Below are 23,405 nucleotides of genomic sequence, written 5' to 3' on the forward strand. Positions count from 1 at the left end.
TCCTGAAGAGAACCAGAGCTTTCGGATCGAAATACATTGATTTTCGAGAATTCTATACCATTTCTACGAAAATACGTTTTTTCCCCATACAAAAATACATGGAAAACTTTGAGCGCTTTGAGCGACCTCTAAATATTTTTTGATTTTTTCGATATACTACAATCCTAGGGGGTGAAAGCATTACAATTCTGACTTTACTGTTTTTTGACCACCCTAGTGTACACATCATTTTACACAGAAGCCAATAAATTATTTTATGTTTATGACATTTTTGAATAGCAATAATAAGATCACTTCCATCTTCATTGCTTAAATATTAGAAGAATTCTATACATTTCATTTTAAAGTTATTTTTAATATGAAGTTCACTTTAAATAATTTTAATTAGAAGCCGGTTTCTTTCTTTGCATTAGCAAGCAAACTTTATACTTAAAATCCTTTCAGTTGCTGTTTGAGTGTAGTATTGAAAAAACCAAAATTACATAGTTTTTAAAACTGTGGAAAAGTACCACTATTTAAGGACTTCATATATAATTCGTCATGGCTTAAATTAATTTTTTCAACTACGCAAAAACTTTTAAAGATTAAGGATTCGCTAAAAATAGTATCTCTTTCATGTAAAACTCTTTAACAATGTCAGTAAATTGTGAAAAAAATAGTCGTAAGTTATAGGCAAAAGCGATTCGAATATTCAAATTTGTTGTCGTTAAACTGAAAGTTATTTTCGAGATAACTAGCAACACTCGCCAAAAAAAGTCAGACTTCTAAATAATTTAAGATCCATCATATTATCGCAACTGGTACGTAACGACCCGGCGATATGCCCATAAAACGATTGAACTTTTTGTTGTATTAATTTCTTGGGCATATGAAACATTATCTGAAACATGTCAACAATAATTAAATTATTTTCTTCTAACTTTTTACAGTAGAGTTTAAAGGTCTGATTATGCATACTTCGCATAACAACCAGTCCAATAAAAATGTAACTTAAGAAAATGTGAAGCAAAATCTAAACTCAACAGATCGCCTAGTTTTTAAAAGTCCTGCTAATTTATGGGCAATGGAATACATACAAAGCACATACGAAATTACAGTTTAAAGTTTATGCGAAGTTATGCGAAGTATGCATAATCAGACCATAAGGAAGTTTCAAAGTTATGTAAAAACCTTAAGAAAATCTTAAAGTATTTTGTTTGAATTGAAAATTCAGTACAAATCAGTACAAATTTTGAAAAATCAGGACATTAGCGTACTGATTGAAGAAATTAATAAAATCAGTACAAGAGTTGAAAAATCAGTACTGTACTGATAAAATCAGTACGTCTGGCAACTGTAGGAAACATATAAACAGAGAACGGATTTTTAGGACCTCAAAACCTATAAAAAAAGTCAAAATAACATAATGAAATAGGCTAGAAAAGGCAAAATGAAATAGCGAAATAAGCAGAAAAAGGCACTAGAAATCGCAAAACAGGCAAAAGAAGGCACTAAAAAAGACAAGACCCGAATAATAATCAAAATATACATTTATTCTAGAAATGTTTATTTTACAAGTAAACCGAGAAAAACTATGAACTAGTTTCATTATATGAGAAATGTCTACTATAAATCTTTCAGCCGCACTCAGAAACGTTCATTAAATTAGCTCTAACGGGCACTTAACTAGTAGTAGTAGTAGATTGGCGCTTACACATATGTTAGTGTTTGGCCGAGCTTCTCCTGCGACTTGTATATTGGCACACAAAGCGGAGGGACCTACAGTTTTACGCCGACTCCGAACGGCGATTCTATTTTTATGAGAAGCTGTTTTTCATGGCAGAAATACACTCGGAGGTTTGCCATTGCCTGCCGACGGACGACCGCTGTTTAGAAAAAACCTTTTTTCTATATTTTTTGTGACCAGGGTTTGTTGTGGTTGTTGTAGCGGCTACTAAGACCCGTTCGGGGCGGTTCATCCATCAACGTTGTCGTCAATTTCAGCTAGGGGGAGGCCCAGGAAGTGTGCTACTTCCAAAGGGGCTGTCCATAGGGACAGGGGCGTTAGCTGAGTGGGGTTCTCAGGGCATGTGAAGAGGTGCCGGGAGTCATGTGGCGACTCTCCACATGCCGGGCATTGGTTGGGCACATCCTCTTTGATTCTGCTCAGGTAGCTGTTGAGGCTGCTGCAATAGCCAGAGCCGTTTACTTTCGAGCACAAGTCATCAATTCCATTCCCAGACGCAATGATCGAACAATCGTCAGCATACCAGACTATATTAACACCCTCTGGTGGCTGAGGAAGCTTTGAGATGTAATAATTAAACAGTAGCGGGGACAGGACACCACCCCTGTTTAATTTTACGTGGCTTGCTAGTTTTGTCTCTGAAAATTACTGACGAGTGTCGACCACTCAGGTAATTCGCCGAACACCGTTTTAGGCCCTGTGGGAGTGAGGAGGCCTCTTCTAGTGGCGTTGAATGACTGACAGTGACGAACGCCTTGGACAAGTCCAACGCTACTAGAATAGTTCTCTCACAGGGGCGGTTTCGGTTTAGTTATCCGAGTGTTTATGGCGTTAAGTGCTGTTGTTGTGCTATGCACTTTACGGAACCCATGTTGATGCTTCGCTGGGGTCAGGTGGTTCGTAAAGTACGGGAGCAGCAGGGCCTCGAGTGTCTTCGCTACCGGGGAAAGGAGAGTTATCGGGCGATAAGACTCTCCTTTGTCGGCTGGATTCCCTGGTTTTATCCACCAGAGGATGCAGAATGAACTGCCGGCTAAAATAGCTCGCGCATCTCTTCGGGTACGACGAAGCGTGGTCACCAAAGTCTATATCGACTCTGTCGTCGGGCTTCGTCGGGTTGGACAACGACCTCACGGTTGACCAAAGCTTGCTCACACCAGAGGCGAAGTTGCAGGTCTTCAGATGCTCTTCCCATTTCTTCCGCTTATGTACGTTCACAAGTTGCCGAATCTCCGAGTTGAAAACCCTAATACGGGGATTTCCGGGATCGGCCTGACGAAGGTTGTCGCGCTCATCAGCTAGAACGGCCGCTTCGGCAGGAAAATTCGGACGTGGATCCTTAATACATCCTGCTGGGATGAAGCGAGCTGCAGCAGCGGTGACAACCCAGCGGAACTTACGTTCACCTACATGAACGTCGGTTGGTATGGGTAGTGCAGTGAAGCGCCTTAAAGTAACATCCGTGAAGCCTTTACAGTCAGCTTTGGAAAAGTTGACATAAGTCCGGTGATTCACGGAAGCAAAGTCGGCGGGTTTATCAATCGAGATGACTATGGGTAGATGATCTGATGCTAGAGTCAGCATAGGTCGCCATGATACGCCGATTATCAGACCAGCGCTGACAATGGTTAGATCTGGCGAGCTGCAGCAGCTGCCCATAATCCTGGTGGGTGCGTTGTCGTTCATTGTGCAGAATGTCGAATCGTCTATCTGCTCAGGCAGATGTATTCCCTACGATCATTTGACAGGCTTGAGTGCCAAAGATCGTGGTGCGCGTTAAAGTCACCAATTACCATACGGTTTTCACCTCCGAGTAGCGCACCTATTTCAGGGTGATTTCCTGCCGGGCAGCTGGTGACAGGGGGTATGTATACGTTAAATATTTCGAGCTCAACATCGCCTGACCGGATAGCAATACCCTGGCATTCTAGGATGGTATCCCTGCGGTCGATGTCTGCTTCAATGAGACGATACTGCACGGTGTGGTGCGTGATGAATGCTAAACCTCCACCATTATCTCGCTCGTGATCTCGACGGTGCACGTTGTATCCGGCGCAATTCAACAGTGTTGAATTGCCATGCAACTTCGTCTCTTGGACCGCAGCTATTAATATTCCATGCCTTCCCATAAAGACAGTTATCTCCTCGATCTTGCTCTGGAGTCCGTTACAGTTAAATTGTAGCACCTTTGTGTGCCTTGGGAGACCGATTGTGATGTGTGGTGTTAAAGAGTTGTGTTGCCTGCCGGCCCCCTGCTGTACGTGCTACAAAAGAGGGTGCTGCCTTGTGGTGGTGGTTGGCGGCGTCGCGGGGGAGGGATGCGACGGGGCAGCACAGCAAAAGACACCACCTTGTGGAACCCCTGTTTTTCCTAAGATTGCTCGATTTGTCTCTAAACATTAGCGGCGAATGTCGACCACTCAGATAATTTGCCGACCACCGTTTGAGCCTCTGTGGGAGAGAGGAAGCTTCTATATCTTCTAGTAGCTTGGAATGGCTGACAGTGTCAAATGCCTTTGACAGGTCCAACGCTACTAGAATCGTTCTCTCGCAGAGACGGTTACGGCAACGAGTTATCTGAGTGTTTATGGCGTTAAGTGCTATTGTTGTACTGTGCACTTTACGGAAACCATGCTGATGCGTCGCTGGGGTCAAGTGGTTCGTGAAAAACGGGAGCAGCAGGGCCTCAAGTGTCTTCGCTACCGGAGAAAGGAGTGTTAACGGTCGATAAGAATCTCCTTTGTTGGCGGGTTTCCCCGGTTTTAGCAGTGGGACCACTCTCCCCACCTTCCAGATGTCTGGGACGATGAGAGTGGCCATTGACAAATTGAGGACCTCCGTTAGGTACGCTACTCCTGCAGGACCTAAATTTTTCAGCATCAGCATGCATATTCCGTCGGGACCCATGGCTTTGGAGGCTTTCGCCTTCCCGATGGCCACCTGAACTTTACCGCAAGTGAAAGCAAGGGGGGCACAAGTTGTTGGCAGTTTGTGCAGCCTTCTGGTCATTCGACGCTTGGCTTTGTCCACCGGAGGATGCAGTATGACTGCCGGATAAAATAGCTAGCGCATCGCTCCGGGTCCGACGAAGCATGGTCGCCGAAAGAAATTTTGACTCTGTCGCCGTGCTTCGTCGGATTGGACAGTGACCTCACGGTTGACCAAAGCTTACTCACACCAAAGGTGAAGTTACAGGTCTTCAGATGCTCTTCCGAGTTTTTCCGCTTATGTACGTTCAATAGTTGCCGAATCTCCGCGTATAGATCCCTGATACGGGGATCTCCGGGATCGGCCTGACGAAGGCTGTCACACTCATCGGCTAGAACAGCCGCTTCGGCAGGGAAATTCGGACGTGGGTCTGTAATGCATCCTGCCGGTACGAAGCGAGCTGCAGCAGCGGTGACAGCCCTGCGGAACTTACGTTCACCAAGGTGGACGTCGGTTAGTGTGGGGAGAGCAGCGAAGGTGTTTTCAGTAAAATCCGCGAAGCCTTTCCAATCAGCTTTAGAAAAGTTGATGTAGGTTCGGTGCTCCGCGGAAGCAAAGTCGGTTGCTTTATCGATCGAGATGACTATCGGCAGATGGTGTGATGCCAAAGTCAGCATAGGTCGCCATGATATGCGGTTTATCAGACCAGCGCTGACTATAGTTATGTCTGGCCAGCTGAAGCAGCTGCCCATAATCCTGGTGGTGCGTCGTCGTTCATTGTGCAGAATGTCGAATCGTCTATCTGCTCAGCCAAATCGGTTCCCCTACGATCGTTTGACAGGCTTGAGTGACAAAGATCGTGGTGCGCATTGAAGTCGCCTACTACCATCCGGTTTTCACCTCTGAGGAGCGCACCTACCTATATCAGGGTGATATACTGCCGGGCAGCAGGGTATGTATACGTTGAATATTTCGAGCTCAACATCGCCTGACCGGATAGCAATGCCCCGACATTCTAGGGTGGTATCCCTGCGATCGATGTCTGCTTCGATAAGACGATACTGCACGGTGTGGTGCGTAATGAACGCTAAGCCACCACCATTATCTCGCTCGCGATCTCGACGGTGCACGTTGTAACCGGCACAATTCAACAATGTTGAATTGCTGTGCAACTTCGTCTCTTGGACGCTTCATGTGGTTCGGAAAACGTGTGGTAATGCAGGGTGTGAGAGATGTGTGTGGCCGTGACGCCATTGGCTGTGTGCGCTGCTGAGGTGGTTGCCGCCCTGTGGTGGGGGTGGGTGGCGTCGCAGTTGAGGTTTGCGACCGTGCAGCGCAACACGGTCCCTGGAAGTTCCTCGTCCAATCTCGCGTGGTGCGCAGACCTGAACATGCCCTAAAGTGGCACCAGCCAAGGCAGGTGTTGCACTTGACTGATGTCACATTACGGAATATCCTGGTCTGACATACCGTGCACATTGTAGGAGGAACCAAGACTTGTGCGGCGTGTGGGTGGTGGTGCGGTTGTGTGTGTTCTGTGGTCTGTCATGGTTGTGGTGTGGTTTATTGTGTTGTTATGTTGGTGTGCTGTAGTGTTTGGGTGGGACTGCTCAGGTGGACTGGGGTTAGCCGTGGAGGCTGCTCTGTTTGAGCAGCAGGGGCCACAAACGACGTGATCCACTGCCGATGTGTCCGTAGCCCTGTCAGACTCTGAGGTGACTCCACCCCTAGCAAGCATTGCACTTGACTGAGGTGGAGTTGTGGTGTAGTCGTCTCTGGCATACACAGCAGGTCTAGGTTTCTGGCCCTGGGTTTGACTGGATGCCAGCCCTGAGCAGAAAAAAACGTAGCGAATGTAGCCCTATGGACGACCAACTTCTGAGATACTTCGCCGACCGAACGGTGCAAGGCGAATTTATATAAGGTGGTGTTACTAGCTCAGCTGATTTACATGTAAATTTTTGTTTTTGTACTCCTGCTATCACCTTATATTAATTCGCCTTGGAACGGGATTAGATCGCCGAAACAACAGCCCTTGGTCGGGTAAAACCCGAGTCATTCCGTACGTAGAACCAGCTGTTGGGAATGAAAATTTCTTAATCAAATAATTTGGTGTTAAAGACACAAATCTGAAAAGTGCTCTAGCAACGTTACAAAAATTTTAATTTCCCGTGCATTCGTTTTAAGAGCGTATGTATGTACATATGTACGGATATACAAATCGGCGATGTTTTTGCAAAACCACCCATCGACCTATTCCAAAACCGCCTATTTTAGGCACTCAATTTTTTTATTAGAGCGAAAAAACGGTTTTTCTTTGAAGGCATTAGGTTAGGTTAGGTTACGGTGGCAGACCCGCAAAGGGGACTCACTTAGACATTTGGTTGTCCGTTGTGATACCCCATTATATAAGGGAGAAATTCGTTTGAACGGTAACTGCGTAAAAATTACAAGAACCGCTGGGTGCTCATAATAAAGTTCTTCAAACAGCTGATGTCTACTCCGGAGAGTCCCTCGGGAGAGTCGATGAAATGCGCACCGAGATGCTCGAACCGTAATCTAGCGAATGCCGGGCAGTTGAGTAGGAAGTGCTGAGATGATTCCACCTCGTATTCCAGGCAACTGCGGCAGTAGGGATCCGTGACGATATTGAGTCGCACCGCGTGGGTTCCCATTGGACAGTGTCCGGTCAGTACGCCTGTGAAAATCGAGAGCTGACGCTTAGCCAGCTGCAGTAGCTCCTTGACCGCCTGCGGTCCACAACCGGCCAGAAGGACCTTGCAACTTTGCAAGTCGGGGTTTTTTCCCAGCGCTCGCTGAGCCGACCGTAAGCCCATCTGTCCAAAAGCAGGCCGCAGGTTGCCAACGGAACTCCAATGACCTCCCTGTCCGAGGTGATGGCCGCAAGAGTGCCCTGCCTGGCCAGTTCATCAGCCCTGCAGTTTCCCGCGATATCACTGTGCCCGGGACCCAGATCAGCTTGATTTGGAAGTATTCCGAGGCAGTTTAGAGAGAAGCCAGGCATTTCCCAACCAGTTTGAACACACCATTATCAGTGTATATATTTACCCTCCTTGTTGACAGTACATTGGTGCATAGCCAATCAGCTGCCTCTTTTATAGCGGCCACCTCTGCCTGAAAGACGCTGCAGAGATCCGGCAGTCTGAAAGTAAGATCTACTGAGAGTTCCTGACAGTAGACACTTCCTCCAACTCTCCCTTCCAGCTTCGATCCGTCCGTAAAGATGTTTATTGGACCTCTTCTCCAGAGACTACCCTTCTTCCATTCATCCCTTGAGGGGATGGGCGTGGAGAAGGATCCTTTAGGGGCCAGCCTCGGGTGACTCCGGTCCATTTCTTTCGGCACGAAGTCGAAGCTTTCGAGAATGAGTGCCCGTGCGCTGGATTGAAAGAGAACCCAGAGCTTTTGAGCCTAATGGCTGAGCGAACCGCCGCTACTTTTCCCGAAATGTCGACGGTTGCGACACTGAGCATAGCATTCAGCGCTAAGGGCTGCCCTTTGCACGCTCTAGCTTTTTGACATGAGTGGTCTTTTCCAGTGAACTCCACCAGACGATGACCCATACAACATTATTGGCTTAATTATGGTTTCATATAGACAGTGCATCACTATTGGGGAGAGGCCCATCTCTTCCCTATGGCATTCTTGCAGCAGTAGAGGGCCACCGATGCCTTCCTCACTCGTTCCTCGATATTAGGTTTCCATGACAACTTCCCGTCCAGGATCACGCCCAAGAATTTGACCCTGTCAGAGAGGACAAGTGGAACACCCCCTATCGAGGGGAGCTGGGCCTGAGGCTTTTTGTACCTCCTGGTAAAAAGAACGAGCTCCGTCTTTCCAGGATTGACAGCAAGCCCGCAGCTAGCGGACCAATTTGTGACCCTATTTAGGTGCCCTTGCATAAGATCGTACAGAGTGTTCAAGAACTTTCCTTTGACGATGAGTGCCACGTCATCCGCGTAGGCAATAACCCGGCATCCGGTCCTTTCTAATTCCTCCAGGACGTCGTTTATCACGACTATCCAGAGGAAGGGTGAAAGGACGCCTCCCTGCGGGGTGCCTCTGCTAACTTTACGCTGCTCAGAGGTGTCGCCCCATTCCGCTGTGACAGTTCTGTCGTGCAGCATGTGTGAGATGAGCCTTACTAGGTAGCTCTCGACTCCGAGCTTAGTAAGGGCTCTTATTATCGCCCCGGGAAGGACATTATTGAAAGCCCCCTCGATATCAAGGAAGGTACCCACTACAAAATCATTGTTTTTAAGAGACTCTTCTCTAGCTATTATTTTACAAATCCGTTGTTTTAGTAACGATTTTACGATTCTTGTGCATAAATCTCGATGCCTGGAGTTAAGGGTTACCAAATCTCGTTTTTGTCACAATGGCTATTTAGGCGGTTTTGCAACTGGTCGATGGGCAGTTTTGCAAAAACATCGACGATTATTGTATGTTATGCACTTATATTAGCTTTAAATTTTAACGTTTTCGCAGCTCCTTATGTTTGTCTTCATCTTAAGCAGGGATCACTCGATTTGTACATTTTGGCAGGTACAGAGCACGGTTGCCATTTCCAATTTATTTTTCGGACCAAAAAATGGACCAAATGGTAAAAAAAAAAAATTGACCAGTTTTTATTACATCGGGAAATTGAGTCGAGTTTATTCCTCTTTATCAAGAAAATATGCCAAATAAATTTTTAAAACGATTTTTTTTATATTGCATCCAAAGTGCATTACAATTGTATATTAGTAACATTATGTTATTTAAAGTTTTAAATTATAATTTGCTTCTTAATTTCGTTTTTATTAACGCTAAATCAAAAAAAAATGCGCTCAGCTGCTGCGGAACTGTGAGGCAGACTAAAAATGTTATGAACTAAATCACACAATTCTCCCAATTCCCCCAATCCATTTTTAACCAAACATACTTGAAACCCAAAACGTTCTATATTGGTACAGTTTTTGAAGTTGCCCTCACTCAGCCTCAATTTGCGAAATTGAAATTCAATTATGGCTGTATCATTTACCAATGCAGGAAATTGGTCGAGTAGAGGCAAAATTGATACATACATCAGTATCAGAAAGAACTTTATGTGGTGTAATAATTTAAAGATATTTAATATCTTTTCGATTGAAATCGAATATTATTTCCATTTGCTAAATGCTTTGATTTAAGTTATGGTACCTTTCAATATTTTTGGCAGCAACATAAATTTTGGTCACCGAGAAATTGAAATTAGCGAGAAACCGCGATATTTTTTGAAGCGTGCTTTGACAGATGATTAGCCATGCCATATTTATTTTCAGTGGCAAGGCGAGTTCACACTTTTAGCAGGTGTTGCCAATCGGCCCTATGCTGAATATTGTCATCGTCATTGTCGACGATCGTCAGCGCATCAGTAACATGGCTGACAATGGTCGTATCGTCACTTTTACTGACGACGACGATATTCAACATAGGGCGGAACATTCATCTATTAAATAGAAAAAATTAAAACGCGAAACTATTGCATGAGTGAAACACTGTTGAATTGTGCCGGGTACAACGTGCACCGTCGAGATCGTGAGCGGGATAATGGTGGAGGCTTAGCGTTCATTACGCACCACACCGTGCAGTATTGTCTTATCGAAGCAGACATCGACCGCATGGATACCACCCTAGGATGTCAGGGCATTGCTATCCGGTCAGGCGATGTTGAGCTCGAAATATTTAACGTTTATATACCCCCTGTCACCTGCTGCCCGGTAGGATATCACCCTGACATAGGTGCGCTCCTCAGAGGTGAAAACCGTATGGTAGTAGGCGACTTTAATGAGCACCACGATCTTTGGCACTCAAGCCTGTCAAACGATCGTAGGGGAACTGACTTGGCTGAGCAGATAGACGATTCGACATTCTGCACAATGAACGACGACGCACCCACCAGGATTATGGGCAGCTGCTGCAGCTCGCCAGACATAACAATAGTCAGCGCTGGTCTGATAAACAGCATATCATGGCGTCCTATACTGACTTTGGCATCAGACCACCTGCCCATAGTCATCTCGATCGATAAACCAACCGACTTTGCTTCCGCGGAGCACCGAACCTACATCAACCTTTCAAAAGCTGATTGGAAAGGCTTCGCGGAATTTACTGAAAACACCTTCGCTGCCCTCCCCACACCAACCGACGTCCACCTTGGTGAACGTAAGTTCCGCAGAGCTGTAACCGCTGCTGCAGCCCGCTTCGTACCGGCAGGATGCATCACCGACCCACGCCCAAATTTCCCTGCGGAAGCGGCTGTTCTAGCCGATGAGCGTGACAGCCTTCGTCCCCTCGCTAGGGCAGGCTCCTTGTCGTTGGTGCGGGGGCTTAGCTGCATCACCAACCAGCCCTCTTCTGGTTTGAGGTAACGCGGATGTGCAGACCTCCGCGCTACCTTCTCTCTAGACTTGGGCTGCTGGAGAACAATGACCAAGAACTGCCGCCTCCTAATCCAGGGTGTTAAGCGACACCGTGCCTATTGGACGGTTTGCAGCCAGGAGGGTATAAACCGGCTGTATTTGAACGGCGCCTTTCCGACACCGGGCCGCATCGGGGAGTAACGGTGGCCTTACCGCGACAAGGGGCGCTGGCGCGGCGAACTTTTGGAGATCCCCTACAAAAATTTAGACCACTGAGCTCGCTTCGTCGAGCAGGTGGTCGTACGAACAAGATGATGACAAAACAACAAAAAAACAACCAAAAGAACACAAAATTCGACAGCCACAACAACAGCTAGTACAGCAACAACACCTGCGGCTTCAAATGCGGTAGGTGCAACTGCAACAGGCACAACTAAGGTACTGGAGACGCCAAGAAACAGCAGCGCGTGGGAAGGCCCAAGAAGTGCTGGTCGGAAAGGCAGTTTCCTAGACCAGCTAACCGCCGAGGAGGCAGCGCTGTTCATCGAACATGCAAGGGACGATGACCAACCAGGAACCAGTGCAGATGCGCTACGTCGCATGGGCCAGAGCAAAACAGGTAGTTCTAATAACAGAAATTTAACAGGAAATCACAATTTACCTGCCGAACCACATCGGCCGCAACACCGGTCCGGCAGTTCTCATTGCAGGTACAGAGAGACAGCAAGGTCAGACAGCAGCCACCGCACCGATGGTAGTCACCGCTCCAAGAACCGGCATCGCTAGGGTAGTCGGCGTCGCTCTGCGAGTCGACACCGCTCAGAGAGCCGGCAGCGCTCCAAGAGCCGGCGCCGCTCCGAAAGCGGTCACCGGGCGGAGAAGGAGAGACTCCATAAGTCGTACACCAGAAGCGCCTCAGCAGCGTCCGACGACTCCGGGTGGCAGAAGCAAAGGAGTAGGAAGCACCGCAGGGCCAAGCCTCCTCCGATGCCGCAGCCAGGTCAACCGGGGTCCCTAGACGATCGGCTTCGCGAGGGCTTAAGCGGTTCCAGGGTTAAATGGTACCTCCGGTACCTCGGGCGAGGCAAACCCTTGAAGCCAGAGCCATGGCAGAGGTCAGAATGGAGATTGAGAATGAGGGACGTGAAAGACACAGGAAAGGCGACAAACCCGCACCCGCCGATAGGTGGAAGAGCGGGCCCAACAAACAGGAACACTTACCCGCACCTGCTGAAAAGCAGAAGAGCGGGCCACAGCGCCAACAGCAGCACAGACCCGCGCCCGCTGAAAAGCGGAGAAGCGAGGAACCAACAGGCTCCAACAAAAGAGGTAGCAACCAGGTCACTCCGCCAGAGACACCGGGCACCAAACGGCAGCGGGAGCAGCCATCCCCTCCGAACTCATGGTCTAGGAGCCTGGGCGGGCCGATCAAGCAGGGACAGGCGCAGGGGGGTTCCACTCAGCAACCCAGCTATTCGGAAGCCCTCAAGAGCATTCGGGTAGCGGTGCTGCCTTGTGAGTACCCTGCTGCTGCCCTGAGCTCGGAAGACCTAACCAGACTCCAGGATGCCATTATGGAAGAGGTTTTCAAAGGATGGTCGACCCGCTGGTGTTCTGTGGTGTGTACTTCAGATCCGGCATGCTCCTGGTGGACTGCAGGGACGAGAGAACAGCAACCTGGCTGGTGAAGAAAGCACCGGCACTTGAGGGCTGGAAGGGACCCGAGATGTGCACGAAGAGGGGGGATGACATCCCTCCAGTGCATAACATCACGGTGTTCCTGCCAAGGAGCACCGACAAGTCGGCGGAGTTTGCGTTGGGGCTACTAAAAGCGCAGAATGAGGGCATCCACATCTCTGCGTGGAAGGTAGTGTCCAGCTCCGTAGAGGAGAACGGGCTCAGACTATTTCTGGGCATAGATGAGGAATCTTACGTCAGCATCAAGAGGGCTTGCTTCAACCTAAATTATAGGTTCAGTTTCGTCACGGTGAGGCCGTGGCGACAAATGGCGACAGGTAGGAAGGAGTCGGAGTCGCAGGAGACCCCAATCGAGGCAGCTGCCGACTCCTCCGCTGCCCAGGCGACCCAGGCGACCCAGTCAACCTCGACCTCACCGGCGGAACAGCCACCCCTCGCACAGCCACCCCTCAGTCAGCTACCCCTCACCCAGACACCAACTCCAGCAAGCACGTCCGAGCCAGCCACCACCACCAAGCCAGCGGAAGACGTGTCATCCACGCAGGAGTTGCTATCAGGCATCGACTTTAGGCGACTTGAGCTCGATAGGAGAAGCGAGAGCGAATTACAGCTCTCCGATCTCGTCGAGCCCCAACTATGACCACGCGTCACTTGGCAGTAGCCCAGGTCTACCTGCATCATGCGGTGGCTGCTTCGGCGGTCATCTCCAGCAGGTTCGCCACGGATGACCTGGGCATTCTACTGATCCAAGAGCCGTGGACCTACAGAGGCCAGGTTAGGGGCTTCAACCACAACAACAACAAGGTAATTTGGGACCTCTCCTGCGAGAGGCCCAGAGCATGTGTGGTGCTTAAGAAGAACATTGATTACTTTTGCATTACAGAGTTTCTAACACAGGACTTGGTCGCAGTGCAGACGACGCTCTCGTTAAGTGGCAGAAGCCTAGAGGTGGTGTTTGCCGCGGCTTATTTCTCGGGGGACAGCAACTACGCCCCTCCGCAAGAGGTACAGCAGCTAGTGGAATTCTGCAGAAAGAGACGGCTCCACCTCATCATAGGGTGCGATGCGAATGCCCACAACGTTGAGTGGGGCAGCACGGATACAAACCGCAGAGGTGAGTGTCTCCTAGAGTACATCTTAAGTGAGGAACTAAGCATCCACAATGTTGGCCAAACACCGACATTTCTAACGAGGGCTAGAGAGGAGGTACTAGACATCACGCTTAGCAACAGACTGGCTAGCCCTCTGGTCACCCAGTGGGGGGTCTCATCGGAGCCCTCACTGTCAGACCATAGGATTATCCAGTTTGCACTGGGAGTAGAAGTCAAAACTAGGCAGGCAAACAGGAACCCCAGGAAAACTGACTGGACAAAGTGCAGTGAGACTTTAGAGTCAAACCTAACTAGAATTAAGTCCAGGAATAGGTACACTAACTGCATGAGCCTAGAGAGCACCGTCAATGAGTTAAATGGCGCTATTGTAGATGCCTTTCACTCAAGCTGCCCGGAGACAAAACCAGGAGGGAAGGCGCAGCCCAACTGGTGGTCTCGGAAGATATCGGTGCTCAGAAAGGAGGTACGCAAACTATTTAATAGAGCAAAGCGCACAGGGCGCTGGGCTGAGTATTCAGCAAGTCTAACTAATTACAGTAAAGAAATCAGGAGGGCTAAACGCGACAGTTTCAGGAAGTTCTGTGAGGGCATCTCATTGACTCCTTCAGCTGCGAGGCTGCACAAGGCCTTGGCAAGGGACCATACAGATACCAGACTAGCAATCCAGCTAGCCAATGGCACGTACTCAGCCAACGAAGAGGAAAGGGCACTTGCCCTGCTTTCGGCCCATTTCCCGGATGCCACTCCCACTTCGGGGGAGGCACCGTGCCGACGGACCCGGCCGTCCCCGGTGGACTGGAAGCTGGCTAGGAGTCTATTTACCCACCGATCAGTCTGCTGGGCGGTGGACTCCTTCGACCGGTGTAAATCCCCGGGGGTGGATGGCATCAGTCCAGTGTTGCTGAAGCAAGGCAAGGAGCTCCTACTTCCACACCTCGTGGACATCATGAGGGCTAGCCTAGCGCTCGCTCACATCCCTTAGGTGTGGCAAAGGGCTCGGGTTATTTTTATCCCGAAGATAGGAAAGAGAGATTATTCTCTAGCTAAGTCCTTCAGGCCGATAAGCCTTACCTCCTTCCTGCTTAAGGCGATGGAGAAGGTGATCGACCATGAAATCAGGAACAGCACCCTTAAACAGGTGCCTTTACACCCCGACCAACATGCCTACAGAGTGGGCAGGTCTACGGACACCGCACTGTACACCTTGTCAACGGAAGTACAAGATGCATTTGAGTGTGGGGAAACAGTACTCTGTGCCTTCATCGACATTGAGGGGGCGTTTGATAACACCTCTCATATTAGTGTCGACCGGGCACTTGAAAAACGCAATGTGCAGGCAACGATCCGCAGGTGGATAGCCAGGCTACTAAATTCAAGAATCGCTGAAACCGACATCGGGGACAGCGTGGTACAGCTAAAAACTACAAAAGGTTGCCCGCAGGGAGGAGTCTCCTGTGGAGCCTAGTTGTGGACGAACTTCTACGGATTCTCACGGGCAATGGCATCCGCTGTCAAGGCTATGCGGATGACATCGTGATTATCGCCAGAGGAAAGTTCGTGAGCACTCTCTGTGATATAGTGCAAAGGGGACTAAACCTGGCAAGAGGCTGGTGCGTGGACTTGGGCCTCAGCATCAACCCCTCTAAAACGGTTATTGTCCCTTTCACTAGAAGAAGAACGCTTCCAGGCATGAGGAACATTTCTTTGAATGGGGTCGCCATCAACGTCGCCACCGAAGTTAAATATCTAGGACTAACCCTGGATTCTAAACTTCTGTGGAAGGCACATGTTGACGCGGTCATTTCCAAAGCTACGAGGGCACTAATGGTATGCAAACGCCTGGCAGGGAAGACCTGGAGCTGCAGTCCCAGGATTCTGAGATGGATGTATACCATGATAGTTAGACCAATAGTCACCTATGGAGCAGTGGCTTGGGCCCCGAGAACCACCCTCACCACGGTGAGGCAATCCCTCACCAAGCTTCAATGACTGGCATGTGTATGCATTACGGGGGCAATGCGCACATGTCCGACGGCAGCGCTGGAGGCGATTCTCGAGCTCGAGCCGCTGCACCTTACCATAGAACAGGCTGCAAAGCGAACTCTACTAAATTTCGCGAGGGAAGGCTTTGGCAGGGGCAGAACCATATCATTAAGGAACAGAGACAAGCTCGGCTCCCAAGTTCCGCTTGCTTTACTCCCCAGAGACGACAGGCCTAAGGTGGTTAACTTTGACAGGAATTTCAAAATAGAGCTTTGCACCAAGGCGACCTGGAGCTCCTCTCTCATGGAGAGGCTGATCCAATCGAGCTCGTTGCAATGGTACACAGACGGCTCGAAGACTCCGGAAGGCATTGGGGCTGGCGTCTACGGGCCGAGGCTACAGCTCTCGGTACCTATGGGGGCATACCCGAGTATCTTCCAGGCGGAGGTCTATGCCATCAGTCTGTGTGCAGAGATTAACCTACGTAGGAACTATCGTAATGAGAGAATTTTAATATTGAGTGACAGCCAGGCGGCACTCAAGGCCAATTCATCCTGAGTGCATAGATAGGCTCAACAGCCTGGCGGAGTACAACGAAATCCAATTAACTTGGGTACCAGGACACATAGGAGTTGCGGGCAACGAAGAAGCGGACCGACTAGCTAGAATGGCGGCCGCCTCGGCGCCTATAGGGCCTGAGCCCTTCCTAGCGATTGGACCTAGTACAATCAAGGAGGAGCTCAGGAAAGAAAGGAACATACAAAGAATCAACACTGGCGTAACACTACAGGTTTACGTCAAGCAAAACAACTACTGGGAGGCTACAACCTCACGAGGTACAGGGCAATTATCAATATATCGAAAGGAAAACTAAGGATTATAACAGGTTTTCTGACGGGTCACTGCAGACTGAGAGGCCACCTACACAAGCTAGGGATTTGGTCAAATGACCTATGTCGTTTCTGCGACGTGACCGAGGAGACTCCCGTGCACCTGCTTGGCGAATGTGTGGCGGTCGCGAGAAGACGGGAGAGGCACCTGGGCCACTACTGGCCAAGTAACGAAGCAATACAATAGCTAATCCCTGGGGATCTCCTCAAATTTTTGGACTCTCTAGGATTAGATGAGGTACTGTAAATGGTTGAGGGCACAATAGACCTGCTGGTCGCAGTGCATGCCTCTATTAATTATCTATTTATCGACAGCCTTCGTCAGGCCGATCCCGGAGATCCCCGTATCAGGGATCTCAACGCGGAGATTCGGCAACTAGTAAACGTACATAAGCGGAAGAAGTGGGAAGAGCATCTAAAGACCTGCAACTTCACCTCTGGTGTGAGTAAGGTTTGGTCAACCGTGACGTCACTGTCCAATCCTACGAAGCACGACGACAGAGTCGAAATTTCTTTCGGCGACCATGCTTCGTCGGACCCGGAGCGATGCGCGAGCTATTTTAGCCGGCAGTTCATACTGCATCCTCTGGTGGACAAAGCCAAGCGTCGAGTGACCAGAAGGCTGCACAAACTGCCAACAACTTGTGCCCCCCTTGCTTACATTTGCGGTGAAGTTCAGGTGATCATCGGGAAGGCGAAAGCCTCCAAAGGCATTGGTTCCCGACGGAATATACATGCTGATGCTGAAAAATTTGGGTCCTGCGGGGTAGCGTACCTAACGGAGGTCCTCAATTCGTCCATGGCCACTCTCAGCATCCCAGACATCTGGAAGGTGTGGAGAGTGGTCCCACTGCTCAAACCGGGGAAACCCGCCAACATAGGAGATTCTTATCGTCCAATAACACTCCTTTCCCCGGTAGCGAAGACACTCGAGGCCTTGCTACTCCCGTATTTCACAAACCACTTGACCCCAGCAAAGCATAAGCATGATTTCGTAAAGTGCACAGTACAACAACAGCACTTAACGCCATAAACTCAGATTACTCGTGGCCTTTACCGTAAACGTCCCTGTGAGAGAACGATTCTAGTAGCGTTGGACCTGTCAAAGGCTTTTGCAACTGTCAGCCATTACACGCTACTAGAAGATATAGATGCTTCGGTAATGTTTAGAGACAAACCGAGCAAATTTAGGAAAATAAAACCGGGGGTTCCACAGGGTGGTGTCCTTTCCCCACAACTGTTTAACTTTTAAATTTCAAAGCTCCCTCAACCACCAGAGGGAGTCTCGATTGTCTCTTACGCCGACGATTGCTCGACCGTGGCGACTGGGAATGGAATTGATTACCTGTGTTCGAAAGTAAACGGATATCTCTCTGAACTTTCTAGCTTCTTCACTGCAAAGTGTCTAGCCCTTTCCCCTACGAAATTTTCTGCGACCCTTTTCACAACCTGGATGAAGAACGTCAGGCTACCGCTAGGAATTCACGTCGATGACACACCAATTCCGACAGTGAATAATTCTAAAATTCTCGGAGTAACATTCGACAGTGTGCTCTCCTTCTCTGCGCACGCAACCGCTATTGTCAATAAAGTACAGAGCCGCAACAAAGTCCTCAAGTCGCTAGCCGGCAGTACTTGGGGCAAAGACAAAGAAACGTTGCTGGCAACATACAAGGCAATAGGCCGGCCGGTTTTAAACTACGCAGCAACAGTGTGGTCGCCGGGGACTAGTAGGACGCAGTGGACGAAGTTACAGACGGTACAAAATACAGCACTTAGGACAGCGACCGGATGCCTCCTGATGTCATCAGAACACCACCTCCACGATGAGGAGCAAATGCTCCCAATTAGGGAGCACAACACGATACTCTGCAAGCAGTTTCTTGCTGGGAGCCACAGATGTGGCCACCCAAATAGACAGCTGCTTGCAGAGGAGCACTCGCCGAGGCACGTCTGGAGGCATCTATATGAACTGACGGACGAAGTCCATAGGTTCATTAAGCAACCTCTGGACAAGTCAGCTCACAGACAAGCCCTGAACGGCATTCACAGGGACGCAGTCTCGAGTTATGTAGACTCAAGACCTGTGAATGCCGTTCTAGGCACACAAACACCGGGCATCGACGCGACGGAGCTCCATCTGCCTCGGGAGACCACGACAAAAGCCCAACTTCGCTCTGGTTAGCTAAACTCCTACCTGAGTAGGTTAAATGCCGATGTGCCGAACGAATGTCCGGCATGCGGAGAGACCCCTCAACTCGAAACATCTCTTCGCATGCCCCGAAAACCCCACAACCCTAACGGGCCGTCCCTATGGACCGACCCCATAGAGGCTGCACGCTTTTTGGGGCTGCCGTTAGTGGAACTTGGCGACAACGACTGAGATATCGGCATATCTGGGCGGGGTTGTTGTAGCCGCTACAACAACAACAACAACAACAACAACGAACTGACGGACAAAGTCCAGAGGTTCATCAAACAACCTCTGGACCCGTCAACCTACCGACAGGCCCTGAACGGCATTCACAGGGAATCAGTCTCAGGTTATGTAGACTCCCGCCCTGTGAGTGCCGTCCTAGGCACACACACCCCTATTGCGAGTGTCGACTGGCAGTAGAATAGAAATTTGTCGATCGAGTCGATCATCTTTTATTTTGCTATTGTGTAACTTGATCGATAAAAATTTGTACTATTGTGAATGGTTGACAGAATTGTAAACAGCTGTTTGTTTGTTTACATTTGTTTCTTGAGTGTTTTATTTACATCATTTTTAAAATAATTGCTTTTATTATTAAATTTAAAAAATGGACACAGTTGAAATATGGTTTAGTGATGAGGAAGATGATGCGGAATCTAATAGATTAGTAGAGTTGGCTAAAGCAAGGAGGGAATTGCGAGATTCGTCGGATCCCTTGGACTTGGAAGGTGTAAGTACATGTGTGAGTTTTATGAACAAAAGTTGCGTTCCCGATGATTCACGGTTTTTAGGCTTTACATGATTTGCAGGAAAAGCTGTTTTCCTCATTAATAAACTTTATGGAAGTTTAAGAAATACGGTACGGTTAAGTTTTTTGTACAATGATGTTGGGTTTTTGTGTCCAAATGCGTGACCCGAGTTTAAAAACTTTAACATAACAACATAACAAGTGTATTGAAAGAATTCAACTTTAATTTAAAATAAAGATTTCAAATTTCCGAGCCCTAATCAATTAATAAATTATGCAGTTTTTTTGTATAAACTTTTGATGTTGGTTCTGCGCAAAAACACAAGAAATATTGTATATGTATCTTTTCCAATAAAAGCGGAGCTTCCTACCCTACTCTTTCCGGAAATTCCTTTGCCTATGTCTTCACTCTCCTGCATCAGTACGACCAACCGCGCAAGTTGCCTTTTGTTGCTTATAATTTTTGATCTGTAATTCAGACACATACATGCATATGTATATTTCACAATTTTTTACAACTTCCAGTTCAATTGACTTACTTTTTATCCAGTATAGTACCACTTTCTTATGTAAATTTTATAAACGCAAACTCCAACGACTAAAAAACAGCAATAGAAGGATGAGCGATTAAAAAGTATTCACAGTCGCTAATTGAGCGACTAAGCGACACTCGCAATAGCATCGATAATCGATAATCGCTTAATAGTCGTTTATCTACTGCCAGTCGACATTCGCAATAGGGGTGACAACCTCCGGACGTGGACGGGACAGAACTTTGTATACCTCGGGAGACCCGCACTACAATAACCCAACTTCGCTCTGACTATTGCAGCAGGCTAAACTGGTACCTAAGCAGAATCAACGAGGATGTGCCCAACCAATGCCCGGCATGTGGAGAGTCGCCACATGACTCCCGGCACCTCTTCACATGCCCTGAGAACCCCACTCAGCTGACGCCCCTGGCCCTATGGACAGCTCCTGTGGAAGTCGCACACTTCCTGGGACTCCCCCTAGCTGAAATCGACGACAACGCTAAAGGATGAACCGACCCGAACGGGGCTTAGTAGCCGCTACAACAACAACAACAACAACAACAACAACAACGTATTTTTTAACAAACCATCTTACAGAGAACTTATTCAATTTGCAAAAGCCGGAAAAAAAAACATTTGCCTGTAAATTGAGCGAAAACAAAAATCAAAGCCAAATAAAAGTACGACACGACAGTCGGGCCTACGTAACCGGAACGACCCAGATTTATATTTGGCCAAGGACTGTCACTCCAGCAACACCCCCAAAAACTCTTTGGGGATTTTGTATGCTGCTGCAACAACAACAACAACAACAAAAAGTAAAAGAATCAACATTGAACTGCGTCATAATGAAAATAAGGGTGCACGAATTTCGATGGGAAGCAATACTCTCTAGGAAGACAATACCTGTAATTATTGTACCATGGTTTGAAACCTATTTTTATCTAAAGTGGAGTTTTTATTTTTTCTCCCTGACCTTTTGAAGGACTTTGTGATTTCAAGAATTATGATTAGTTCCAAGAATTATTAAAAAATTCAATACAAAGTCGAATAAAAATATGGGTAACAAATGCAATAGGAAATTTCTTTAGAATTTAAAAAATGTAAATTGTTTGGATTCACCAGGACGAATAGGTAATTTTTAAGCCGACAAAGTTAGAAAAACGAAATTCGAACAAATATTGCGAAATTTCAAGGATAAAATTTTAAAATGACATTTTCAATATTTACCAGCACTTCTGCACTAGAAACTTGAATATGTTTAAATTCTACATTTTCTCCTTAATTTTATACCCATACTTCTTCTCTAAGCACATTTCTCTGAATTTTTTAAATTGTATTAAAATATCAATAAAATAAAGTGTGTAAACGCAAAAATATTTATGTAAGTTGAAGTGTGAATAGAAAAAAAAATTATTATTAAATGTTTACAAAATTATCAGATCGAAGATCACAACAAATCGCTCGCAATACGAAAAACTGGTGGAATGCATGAGCGAAAGGCCGGACATTGGTCGAGGCTTTGTAAAAGGAGCTAAAGAGGATGTGGTGGAATTTTGGGAAAGCGTTCCAAGAATTAAAGCGGCACAATATCTAGTGAAATGGAGGCCCTTAAAAGAAGGGAGCTTACATTTTATCATTTAAGCTAAATGGATCAAAACAATCTCCTAGCAATCTCCTTTGTATATTAATGCAACTGTTACCTGTTCTTCCTCCTGGGACAAAAGTGCACCGGCCACTGAATCCTTTGTATTCGACTTAATTAAGGTAAAGTCTTTTCAAATAATGATTAAACTATTTTTTTTTTTTTAATTTCACTATTCACTTGCGATTATATTTATTTTGATTTGTTTCTGTCAAAGCAACTGATTAAGAACTTCGAATTTCACGTTTTTAGCTGGCAGTGCCGCTGATAATTCCGAATGGATTACAGCATACCAATTTTCGAATTTTCGGAACGGAGCTACGAATTCGTAACTACGAACATTCGGATTACAGCATAGGGGTGTATACTTCTAAGTGCTCATTTACACACGGCGATTTTTGTGCCGCAACTCGACGTTTGTAGGAGATAGCGTGACGAGGAAAGGAGAGGGGCACCGAGTTGCTCGTGCTCGGGCAACACGCTTTGTGCTCTCGTTCCTCTGTGTAAATTGAACCGCTATTCACAGCTGACAACAACAACTGCATAGTCCCCTTTCAGACACGTCAAGTCTTGAAAGAAACTTTTATCGCACTCTCTTTTGTGTTTTATCTTTGCTTCCACACGCATCAATTTTTATTGAATTCAACTACTTGGTCCTTTAAACGGGAAGCAACGAAAAGATCAAAAGAGAACAAGAAAACTTGAAACGAATTGACGGTACGGAGGTATCTGTACTCTTCCCCTCTCTTCCCACCTCCGTCACCAACGAACGAAATACACACAAATCGCCGTGTGTAAATGAAACGAGCAAAGGGAAAAAGGGAATGTGAAAAATCGCGTCGACAAAAGTTTCCGTGTATAAACACAGTCTAAGCAAACAGTGAAACAATTTGTTATTTTCTAAGTTTGCGAATGAAACTTCACACTTAATTTTAAATCATTCATAACAAATATTTTATGACGAAAATCCCCTTATTTGGAAAAAATTTATTCGTTTAAAATAAAAAAAGCGAAATCGGTTAATTTTTATATAAACCTGCGCGACATGAAAATTTTCTCCGCGATAAGGCTAGTGGCATTTCCAACAGATTTTGGGTCGCTTAGTAAAAAATGGAAACATATATATTTGCATTTTAAGAAAACAAGGCAAATAGCAAAATCGGCTAAAAACGGCTAATTTTTTTTACAAAACGGTTAAAAAATCGGCTGCCGGCTAAACCGAAATTTCTCCGGCTGTTTTCTATCGCAACCGGCTACATCTAGCCGGAAACGGCTAAATGGGAACACTGACCAGAGTGCAACCTTTTAAGAAAGAGCGCACAATATGCGTGTGAAGATGCTGAGAAAAGAACACGAAAACTTGACAGCCCTGGCGCAGGTCAGAATAAATGCAACATTAGCTTTGTTTCTTAACAGATAATTATCACAAATTTCTGCTCGAAAGCGCTTCTTAACCCAAAAAACTAGCAGCTCTTCTTTTTTTGGCTCTCCTGCTGTTGTTGTTGTTGTTGTAGCGGCTACAACAACCCCGCCCAGATCGG

General features: G+C 47.2%; 2 protein-coding genes across 2 annotated transcripts in view; both read left to right on the top strand.

Annotated features, from left to right (window-relative positions):
• Nucleotides 1-15,749: 15,749 nt before the first annotated feature.
• LOC118749151 lies at nucleotides 15,750-16,409 on the top strand. Its single transcript, XM_036483920.1, has one exon. It carries the CDS (start codon nucleotides 15,885-15,887, stop codon nucleotides 16,407-16,409), a length of 525 nt encoding a protein of 174 aa, XP_036339813.1. The 5' UTR covers nucleotides 15,750-15,884.
• A 109-nt stretch (nucleotides 16,410-16,518) lies between these two features.
• The window catches only part of LOC118749152 (xylosyltransferase oxt-like), a 27,949-nt gene continuing 21,062 nt past the window's right edge, over nucleotides 16,519-23,405 (top strand). Inside the window, exon 1 of the mRNA XM_036483921.1 lies at nucleotides 16,519-16,687. Coding sequence (XP_036339814.1) covers nucleotides 16,519-16,687 — 169 coding nt within the window. The remainder of the gene's footprint in view (nucleotides 16,688-23,405) is intronic.

The sequence above is a fragment of the Rhagoletis pomonella genome, unplaced genomic scaffold (genome assembly GCF_013731165.1).
Source record: "Rhagoletis pomonella isolate Grant_MI unplaced genomic scaffold, Rhpom_1.0 Rhpom_scaffold_00014, whole genome shotgun sequence".
NCBI lineage: Eukaryota > Metazoa > Arthropoda > Insecta > Diptera > Tephritidae > Rhagoletis > Rhagoletis pomonella.